General features: G+C 36.2%; 1 protein-coding gene across 2 annotated transcripts in view; it reads right to left on the bottom strand.

The window, feature by feature from the left end:
- Positions 1-532: 532 nt before the first annotated feature.
- The window catches only part of LOC306856249 (Krueppel-like factor 8), a 42,103-nt gene continuing 30,760 nt past the window's right edge, over positions 533-11,875 (bottom strand). For both annotated transcript variants that reach the window (XM_079395405.1, XM_079395406.1), the window contains exons 4-6: positions 9,555-9,666; positions 3,976-4,118; positions 533-3,640 (exon numbers count right to left, since the gene is read on the bottom strand). In XM_079395405.1, coding sequence (XP_079251531.1) covers positions 3,459-3,640; positions 3,976-4,118; positions 9,555-9,666 — 437 coding nt within the window. In that variant the 3' untranslated portion in view covers positions 533-3,458. The remainder of the gene's footprint in view (positions 3,641-3,975; positions 4,119-9,554; positions 9,667-11,875) is intronic.

Here is an 11,875-nt window from a genome sequence, read left to right as displayed (position 1 = left end):
TTTGACTTCAATGGTTAGACCATGCCGGGCATTTTTATTGACAAAATGATAAAATATTTCACCATAATACATATTTACCTACTTGATATAAGTGGAATGATAAGACACTAAAAGAGGACACTGACATTTTGCACTCGGCTACCACACAGTGCTTTAACATAAACTACATGTGCACCACTAGAGGACGCCAGACGACTGAACCTGAAACAACAGCAGGACATCTCACTACCGCCACATGGCTGCACAGCAAAGACACTGAACACTGAATTGTTTTATTTGGATCATTTATGCATTTGAATAAACAAAATGAGCGTGTAAACTCTATAATGAGATTAATATAAGCGTGAGTGACTTTATCAAGTAGGACATATTACTATAAGAATATTCATGTCAAAATGTTCCAAGCTAAAAATAAGTTAAGTATCCTACTAGGATAGTCATATTAATGAAATACCCTGTTTTTCTTTATCAGTTACAAAACAATTAGACAAAATAGACTGTATCTGAATTAGAATACACAACACATCTTGTTGCACCAAAAACATTTTATTCTATAAAAAGAGTGGGCAATCACAACTGTACTGGGGAAACTGACTTTTAACACCATTTCTCACAGTATCAAAAAGCTCGCATTTTCCTCGCTGATCTTTACACACTTGTTCTGTACAAATACAAAAGAAATAACATTACTTGTTTTGTTATAATGATAACTGCATTGCACTGAGTAATATAGTACTGGCCCATAAGTTACTGCATTCAATATAAAATACCTATGATTCTGAAAGTTTAAAAGAGAATTTAATGATAATCACACTTGCACACATACACTCACAAGAAACCCAAACGCTTTCATGATTCGAGCAAAAGGTTGCACACTATTTTAAACAAACCAGATACAAGTGATGAATGCAAACGTGCTCAGATAGATGAGGATGTCACAGATTTCAGTCGTGGGCACTTAAACATTGATAATGTAAATGGCCGACCCCTAATGTTACTCCAACCTTGAATAGAATAATCTAAATTTAGGATGATATGAAGATATGTGTTTTACCAACATGTCTTATACTAATAGGAAATAGGCCATGCATGTGCTACGAATGGCCGTGGTTTCATGGATTTCAAGTGGATTATCAGTGTTTATAGGCCACGTCTGTCAGGGCATCAATACTTTGACATGCTCACCGACTTCACAAAAAAAAAAAAAAAAAAAAAAAAAACTCTCCATGCAACACTTTTGGGGTGTACAACACATAGGGGACTCATTTCAAGGGATTAAAACAAGAAAAAAAAAATACATTTCAAAGAAACCAAAATAAAAAGAAAACGAGTATTTCACATTATCTAGTCAGTGTTAAAAATAGAAATCCACCCGTTACATTTATTCAAGAACTTTGTAGATTATATACAGTATGTACATTAAATCTTAATTATTCATTGTCTTTGTCTATGAACAGTTCAAAAAAAGAAAGGATCGCAATCAAATGCATATAATCTTCTAGAAAGATGTGCTTAGTAACATTTTTGTGTTGAAGCGAGAGAACGATACAAAATCTTACGAATGCATTGCTCTCTGAAGGTCGTGCAGCTGCTGCAGACATGCATTTAACTCTCAAAAGCTGGAATCGAACAAGCGTTGCTTCTGAAAAAAAAGGCTTGATACGCACTTAATCAGCTGCTAGCAATTGAAATTATGACCATGGTTATGAGTGCTAGCTAGAGGGAAGAAATGTGTCAAAGATACCCTCTTCTCAGATTTATGTTTACTGTGCCCAACATGTTCTTGACACTAATATCAAGTAACATCAACAGCATTTTGGGGGGAGGTGTTGAGGGGTAGTTTTGCATATCATGCATATCAGGGCAGGAGCTGTTAAGACATGTTTTGTCACTGTGAACTAGGAGCGAATAGGGATTTTCAGGGTGCCTCAAAAAAATATGGGTCCCAGTATTGAACCCTGAGGAACTCAGAAAACCTGTTTACTTCAATTAAGGTTCTGATTAGCTAGAAGTAAGAATGCATCTAGACATCTCTACTATTATATCTCTGATTATGTCTTCTTTACAAATATGCAAACAAGTGTGCTTATACACAGACACACACACACACACACGCACACACATACCCCAATTTAGTAAGCTCCCCCTTTCCCTGCGAGTTATGCTTCTTTTTTCAAACTTTTTTCACAGCCTTATGAAATAATATCTGAAGGTTAGATAAAGATAAAGAACACCTTTTGATGGGTGTGAATTCTGTTAGATACCATTAATGGCAATAAAAAAAAGAAAATACTGTTTTTTGCGCCAAACTATTTTTGTAAAGATGCTTAGACAACACATACTAATAAAGAAAAAAAAAAATTCCAAAAAAAAAATTCACAGTCTTGTCAGCCCCCTGCCTCTACTTCTCATTTGGGTTAGGGTATATATCAGAAAAGGACCCCAACTGATTTGTTAAAAGGAAAAACAAGCAAACACTAATGGCGCTTTTCCACTGCATGGTACGACTCAACTCGGCACGGCTCAGCTCAGTGTGCCTTTCCACTGCAGTTTAGTGCCGCTTTAGAGTGGGTGGGATTATTCACGTAGTTATAGTTGTGCCGCCTCTACTGCTGTGACTTCTGAAAAACTTGTTTTATTCTGTGTCGCCCCATCAAGCTCACGTTTTGGTAACGTTACGGTTCGCTTGGAACCTCGACCGAGGTGGTACTGAAAAAAGTACCAGGTGCCAGGTACTGTACCCAGTGGAAAACCCCCCAAAAGAGAACCGAACTGTACCATGCCGTACCATGCAGTAGAAAAGCGCCATAAAAGAGGGTATGGTACATCTCCAGCTGTCTTTACAATCCACTCTATACCAATTTTCATCCACACCGAAACATACAGACTCTAAAATGCATGTAGAGCGTGTGTATAGAAATTTAGAACAACAAAAGGTTTGGATAAAATGTAAGAATTCAACAAGGCAGCTGTAGATGCATCTCCAAGCCACCCATCTCATTAAAATGATCAAATTTATTACATAATTCTACCTTCTCCTCACCATCTTGCATAAAATCCTTTACTTTCTCATGTTTTTCTGTACTTGTCTTAAAAGAATCATCACCATAAGGGGTACCTTCCCCAGTCATCATTCTCAGTTATAGTTATAGCAGTGCATCTTGTAGTCCCTTCAAGTAACGGCTAATGATCAGGCATTGAGATGGCGGTGGAGGGCTTCAGTGGACGGGCGGTTGGTGGCTTCTGGAAGCATGGCAAATAACTGCAGCCATGTTCTGACCAGTAGGGGTCACCAATATGGTTGTGCCACCCCTTATACCTCCATATTTAACACATATGTTCACATCTGGAGACTGGAGAGGTGACGTCAACAGCATTTGGAACCCCCGGATGGGCATGCATGTCTCCTGAGGAGCAGGCAGGGAGGTGAGGGCTGGGGAGGGAGGGCACAAAGAGTTTCACATCATGACGTGGCGCCGTCGGTGAAGTGCCAGGTGGTCAGAGCGGGAGAAGCTGCGGTCGCAGTCGGTGCAGCGAAAGGGTTTGATGCCGGTGTGCTTGCGAAAGTGCCGCGTCAGCTCGTCCGAGCGGGCAAAGCGCCAGGTACAGCCCTCCCATGTGCACTGGTATGGTTTTTCACCTGTCAATCAACATACACATTTTATAATTTACACACATTTATTTGAGCTGGATGATGACATCACTGTTTTCTCCAGTGCTGCTTTATAGATTAATTAAACTCATTCCTTTAATGATGGACTTTACACAGTTACTGAGCTTACTGAATCAACAACAAACAGATTTCAACTCAATAATGACTGTTTACTATTATCTTTTTAGAGCTACTTCACAGCAGAACTGAATTGTGTTTGCATCACTGAATCACTATTTTCTTGTTAATCACTGTAAAGCTGCTTTGAAACTATCTGTATTGTATAAAGCACTATAGAAAAGCTGACGTGACTTTAGGTATACCTGTGTGTATTCTGCGATGGGCTTTTAGATGCGAGCTCTTGGTGTATACTTTGTTGCAGCCGTCATAATCGCACATGTGTACACGCCTTCTCTTCATGTCTGGTGAGTCAGGGTCAACTTGGATGTCCACATCTGTATTCATACTGAGAACAAAACACGTTTTAGTTATTAGGGTGTGGTGACTAGTTCAAGTCATAACTAAACCTATCCGATAATCTAAAGATTAAGGGAGCATTTGTGCATGTGAAGGCAGGTACAAACATCTTCATGAGTAAAACTGATTAATATAGCAAACATTCTTGGGATTACAGTGATCAAATTTGACAAAATAAAACTTGTATTGCGAAACTCTTAAAGGTGAAGCATGGCATTTCTGTACTAATGGCACCAAACATGAAAACTGTTTTCAAAAACATTTCCTGGACATTCCTCACAAGAATCTGGAGGTTAATTGTTGTTGCACGGTGATACCAATAAGTTTTCAAATGAATCACCCCTTCTTGGGTGTTCCATTTACTAGCCTACATGGTCTTACATTTTAGTAATTTATGTAACATTTTAAGGTACATTGTCTTTGACAATAATAATAAAAAAGCACAAATGTCAATAATAATAAAAATAAATTGCATACAGATAATTTTTTTAAAAGTTGCTTTTTTCTATTTTAATTTTGGTACCTTTAACTACATATGATTTTAAAATGTTAATGTTGTGTTCATTTAGTAAAATGCAGTAGGGCCACTAACGACTATTTTTATTTCGATTAATCTATAGACAAATTTTTCGACTAATCGATTAGTCTAAACGATTAATCCCCCCCCCCCCCCCCAAAAAAAATCTACAATTTTACTTACAAATATTTTATTAAACCAAATGAAATCTAAATTTCTATGACATCCTTTTTTAAAGCAAAAGTGAAGTGCAACATGGAGTGCAAGAAGCAAGTGTCCATCTCACAGTCCAAATCACTGAAATCACAGTTCAGTATTATAGTGTAATAATGACAACATATCCACGTGTTCTAGTCTAATAATAATACAATTATCATCAAAAAACACTTTAAAGTAGTATTTACCAGAAATATTATTTACCAGGATTTATTTAGGTGAAAATGTAAATGTGCAGTATTTCTGCAAAAATACTTTTTTAAATATAAAATCAATTAATTGGAGATGCTTTTTATTATTAAAATTTAATGGAACAATTAAAATGGAATCCAGAAACTATTGGAAAACAGAATTTGGTACAGATAAAAACTGTAAAACCCAATTAATTAGACAGGCTGTTTGATTAATACAATTAAAAAAATAGAATTTGGAAATAAAATGGATTTCATAGGGCGCTATAATTATATATATATTTTCTGGTGGTGATGGCGCAGTGGATAAGACACATGCCTTTGGTGTGAGAGACCCGGGTTCGAATCCACTGTGAGACACCAATGTGTCCCTGAGCAAGACACTTAACCCCCTAGTTGCTCCAGAGGCGTGCGACCTCTGACATATATAGCAATTGTAAGTCGCTTTGGATAAAAGCGTCAGCTAAATGAATAAATGTAAATATAAATGTAAATATATTTTTTTTGGTAATAAAAATTGATTTAAGTGAACAATAGTTTTTAAAATGACTTAAAGTACATATATAATAGCAATGATGCAATAATAATTAGTTAAAATAAAGTATCAAAAGCAAGAAATCATATGGTTTTATTGAACAAAACTGTTAAAATACATGTATTATAAACAAGAGCTAATGTAGATGACGCATAACAACAAAGGCCTGCAGGGGGCGCCGACGGCCTGACGATTGTTTTTACTGTTTAATATTGACCAAGCAACATTTAATTCAAATGTCCACTTAATCTTTCATATTTGTCCATTTCTTTATGACAGAAATGCTATCCACTGTAATTACATGAATATGTGGACATCAAACCGTGTAAACTCAGAGTGAGGGTTTGAGCTTTTATTTTGAAATTGCGATGTATTCTCCTGTGTTAGTGTAGATTTATAAATGATTTACCTCACAAATCTGATGAAATGGCATGCGTTGCGTTCCCAGATGAAGGTTATAATAAACCCAAACTCACAACAACATGCAGAAATGAGTTTGAGAAGCTCCACATGTAAATGATAACAGTTTCTGTGGAGCTACTGAACGGAGCTGCTGCGAGACACACGATCTTAATCTACACGCATGGAAATAATTAAAAGAGCATATACTGTATTAGAACTGCATCGCATATAATTATTTAACTAAATCATAGCGTTTGTGAATTCACAATTATGCTTAATTATATCATGCAGCCTTGCAAAATAGTCTAAAAATGTGTTTTATGGATTCTCGTCCGTGAAATGCGGCACTTCCGGTATTTTGCCGGTTAGTCGACGCTGCAAAATGAAGTCGACGATTTTTAATAAATCGACTAGTCGCGACAGCCCTAAGTTACCTCCAATAACATTTTAGTCCCGTCTCGCCTTGTTAACGAAGACGCGGCATAAATTTCGCCATCGTTTTTATCATCAGATATTAGTTTTAGCAACGTCTCGTCTTAGTCACAGAAAAAAGGTTCGTTGACGAATATTTTTCATCTTCATCGACGAAATTAACACTGTTTTGGTGAAAGGAAACACCACAGATCTGGCAACCCACGCTTGAACTATGGGTGATTCATAGAGTCATATTATAGAGCCAGCGTTAATTATGGTGTATGTGTGTAAATATATGAGATTACGTTACTGCATTATTATTGCATTAACTTCGACAGCCCTAAATCTACACGAGACATTTTCTCCACACACAAGTTACAGCATGACATGTTTTTCCACAGGATAATATAATTGGCCTTGATCATCAGCTGTTTTTAAACAATTCACAATGATCCACAGAGCAGATAATTGCCTTTATCAAACTCTACCGATTATTAGCCGATGCATCGGTGCATCCATCATTTTTATTCAATCATGCCGTTTTTTAGAATTGGTCTGAGGAGACAAATCACATGCAAAAATCTGATTGGATTACATATCAAGCATTTGTGCCAGTTTGTCATTTTCATCTGGGAAGGGTAAGGCGTTAGTTTATATCAGGGAAAATTTTACATTAGAATTAGATTGCAATGAAGACGTCACACTGAATGACGTCAGACATAAGGCAAGTTCAGGCCAAGTAGCCTAAAATTAATTAGGCCAGATAAATAATAATCATTTACCACAGTAAGGCAACGCCCTCGTGGTAAGAGTGCGATGACAGCTAAAAAATCTAAGGCGTGCATTTTATTTATATATATATATATATATATATATATATATATATATATATATATATATATATATATATATATATATATATATATATATGTATATGTATACACGATCTCAAGTGTTACCGAGAACAAGTCAAGCTCAAACCTCTAGCTGCTACATGTCATGATTCTTGAGCTTGTGATGTTTTCATACCAGAACTGAGCAAAGCCAATATTAATGTCTGCTCAACATTAAGTTTCCGGTGGCTCGCAATATCATTTAACAATATGGTTTATTTATCTTTTTAAAATAATGGAAAACAGAATTTGGTACAGATAAAAACTGTAAAACCCAATTAATTAGACAATTTAAAATTAAAACAAAACTGAATTTGGAAATAAAATGGATTTCATAGGGCTCTGCAATTATATTTTTTTTTTTTGTGGTAATAAAAATTGATTTAAGTGAACAATAGTTTTTAAAATGACTTAAAGTACATATATAATAGCAATGATGCAATAATAATTAGTTAAAATAAAGTATCAAAAGCAAGAAATCATATGGTTTTATTGAACAAAACTGTTAAAATACATGTATTATAAACAAGAGCTAATGTAGATGACGCATAACAACAAAGGCCTGCAGGGGGCGCCGACGGCCTGACGATTGTTTTTACTGTTTAATATTGAACATGCAGAGATGAGTTTGAGACGCTCCACATGTAAATGATAACAGTTTCTGTGGAACTATTATGAACGGAGCTGCTGTGAGACACACGTACTTAATCTACACGCATGGAAATAATTAAAGAGCATATACTGTATTAGAACTGCATCGCATATAATTAACTAAATCATAGCATTTGTGCATTCACAATTATGCTTAATTATGATTTTTAAATGGGTTTAATATATCATGCAGCCTTGGAAAATAGTCTAAAAATGTGTTTTATGGATTCTCGTCCGTGAAATGCGGCACTTCCGGTATTTTGCCGGTTAGTCGACGCAGCAAAAACGATTTTTAATAAATCGACTAGTCAGGACGAATCGCGACAGCCCTAAAATGCAGTAAGTAGTCACTGTCTTCACTTATTTTTTTAATGAGTACCGATTTAACAGTAAAAAAAAAATTGTATGAGCTTTGAAACAATTTTATATCGATATCACATATTTCAAAAATATCACCTTTTTAAATGTGTTGAGCACAAATGCAAAAGTACTGATATATCAAATATTGTATTATATATATATATATATATATATATATATATATATATATATATATATATAAAAACTATGAATTTTTTTAGCTATATCGCCACGCCCTGTTTGTCTGAACAATTACAGTTTGTCAGATGTAGGATGAGAAACCTGTTTGGAAACAACCATTTTTTTTTTGCAATTTAGTTTAAATTACATTTGACTTATTTTTATTTTAACTATGTTTTTATTTTTACTTTTAAAAGTGCAATGGCATTTATTTATTTTAGTGCGAAGGATGCCAGTTAGCAAATCTGACATTCGTTTTTAAAAAAACTCTACTGATTTGAAATGATAAGACCAATAAAATTAAATATGAGCCTCTAATTACCATGCATACATATAATAATCTGGCAGTTTAAAAACGCTACTTAAAATGATTCTGGGGCATCACAGAAGTATGACTAATATGGGTAAATAGCACCATGGCACGACCCCTGGTGCAACCATCCTAACTGGCCACCAGGGAGGGCTGAAGAGCAGGCATGTGTGTGTATCTAAATTCCATACAGCTGGAAAGCTTCCAGTTCAATGCCGATCTCTCTCCCTTTCCCTTCCCGCTCCAATCCCCCCTCCCCCTGCAATGTTTTTTTTTCAGCCCGTGTCTCTCTCCCCTCCTTTCCTTCCGCTCTCTTTCTCAGCCTCTTCCTTTCCCCTCTTTCTCCCAACTCATTTCCATCGAATTTTCTCTCTCCCAGCAATCATCTGACCGCATGTCCGAACAATTATACACACACCGGCAAAAGACCTTGTTCTCCATCCTGCCCCATTATCCTGCCACTTCTGTCTGTCCTTCTTTGCATTTTACTCCCGCTTTCAAAGGTGTGACGACATTGCAAGTTATGTAACATTGTTTACACCCAGTTTAGAGAGAACCCTGCCCAGCAACACACACTCACACACACCCAACTGAAGAGGATGCATCCAGCTTATAATGAACGCAAAAAGAGCCATGGGCCTCCAGTGTGCTGAAGGTTACATAATCGTCCAGAGGAGTGGTGCAGTGTATATATATATATATATCCCAACAATGAGATATACAGATGTATTCAGATATGCAGACACTCTCTCTCACCTGGGTTCCATCCCTTGTGTGCTGAAAGAGGCCGATCCAGACTCTGTGCCGCTCTCAGCATCACTTTCAGACTGATACTCGACTGGAGAGGTTGAGCCTGGCTTTATACGCACTGAAAAAAAAAAAGAGAAATTTGAGTGAATTTATTTTTTTTAATATATATATATATATATATATATATACATATACAGTTAATATATACAGTTAACAAACCAAAACCAGAAAAAATTGCTATTTGAAAAAAGTAAAATAAATAAATATAGAATAAAACCTATATTAGAATATATTAGAATAGAATAAAACCTACAATATTTGATATATCAGTGTTTTTGCATTTGCGCTCAAAATATTTAAAAAGGTGATCTTTATGATAATATGAATATCTAACTGCATGTTGTCTGGAAATTGGATTCAATAGTGTTGTGTTGCCACTAGAGCACTTTTGTATGCATGTAAGAATGCACATCATTAACAGAGCTGACCTATATTTTTGTTCCAATGTTTTTGTTGTTTTTTTAATGGAAAATAATCTCTTATTTTTAAGAGCTGATCTTATTTTTTTTATCAGCAGACCCTACCAATGAGCATGTTTTGTTAAATATCATTTAGGAGTTTCACGTGATGCCATAAATTTGCAGGTTGGAATTTGTTTTTAAATCCCAGATCTGTGGTCTCATACTTTAGAACCCCACTGTATATGTTGTGATTGTTTAAAAAGCCTCCCACTGAAATAAGGTGTAACTACAGTCCATTTATTTAGTCCATTTCTCAAAAAAGCCAATAAATCAAATACAGAAAGGCCTTCCTGCCTAAAGTTTAATTCAAACAACATCACTTCCAGGACCTAATGATTCAGACCATTATTATACATTTGCGAGAAGTCTTCTTTGTGTTTTTTGGCATCCAGACACAGGACAAAGAAAAAGAGAGAAAAAATATTACAAGTTAAAGACATGTTCCATATTGACACAGGGTGTGGATAGTTAAGTACTGGCCTGAGATATCTGGACGTGACCTTTAACCCGCCACAGAGGAGATGATTTGTAGGAACCCCAGCGTATTCAAAGATTACCTTCTAAACGAAGGGGGAAGGGTGCTGCCCATTCATTAATTGTCTCCTCTCCCCAACCCCAACTGCCCCACATTACTCAAAAGACTAAAACCCATACACAGAGATCCTTCTTCATATACAGCTAGAAGCACTAGAAACAATTTGGGGTGCTAGGAGCCTGTTCAATAAAGCACACTGCGTCCTCCACCTTGGTAGCTTTCCCATAAACTGAGTCCAAAAGAAACTGATCTACTTTACGGTCTCTTTGAAGATGGTCCCCACCCAAATAACACGATTCATTCAGCATTTTTTTTGTGTGTTTTAATGTTCTTATTACGGTCCAAGACCTGCATGGTGTCTTTCAGGGGAGGTTGAAAGCTGTGAGATTAAAAGGGAAATGGGAAGAAAAAGGCTCAAGTGGACCGAACCATTTCACTCTGAAGAGGGGGTAAAATATGGAAAGATGCAAGTTTTTGGGAAGAAAACTGAAGTCTTAAACCTAAATATTGATGGTTCCTCTCTCAAAAATGTATCGCAGTAACCACAGTTTCGTCTTGGGACAAATTATGCACCAAAGTTCAATCCTTTGGTTTAGGAATTTCAACAAACCCCTAAAACGGAGAAATAATAATAGTGCCTAGCAAGACCACTAATAACCATTGTAACTATGGTACTTGTGGGAAACTATGCTACTACGGTTAAGTTTTATAATTTGTCCTGCTTAAAAAGTTAAACATGGCAAAAGCTGATGAAACATGTTTGTTTAAAACAAAAAGGCTTCAGAAACCTCGAAAAAACCATGTAACAGCGTGTACATTTTACCAAGCAATTTCTATTTAATAACAGCTTTTTAATAAAGACCGGTAAGATTTGCTTTATTATCTCCTTAAATTAAAAGTTTAAGCTTGCATCTGCCTCACCCTGAAATCATCTTTTGTGTCTTTTATATGCACGTCCACATGTGTGGGATGAAGCAGCGTCTGTATGCTGATAAATAAACGGCAATGGCACGAAACGTCAAGAGGGCGAGACCAAGGGTGTGACCGCCTAAAGGAAACGGGCGGACAGATGATCAGCAGTTTCAAAAAGGGAGACAAGATCCATCCCAGGCTCATATTTGCATTCTTGCTTTTCAATGGCACTTCACGCATGCCTACAAGAACATGTCTACTCGAGTAAGAGCATGTCACTCTATTGAATATGGATGGGGATTGTTAAGTAATTAATGATTCTGCTTCTATTCCATTTAATGATTCAGGTTCCTTAATGA

This window comes from Barbus barbus (assembly GCF_936440315.1).
Source record: "Barbus barbus genome assembly, chromosome: 36".
In the NCBI taxonomy this organism is placed as follows: domain Eukaryota; kingdom Metazoa; phylum Chordata; class Actinopteri; order Cypriniformes; family Cyprinidae; genus Barbus; species Barbus barbus.
This window is presented reverse-complemented; position numbering and strand designations above follow the sequence as displayed.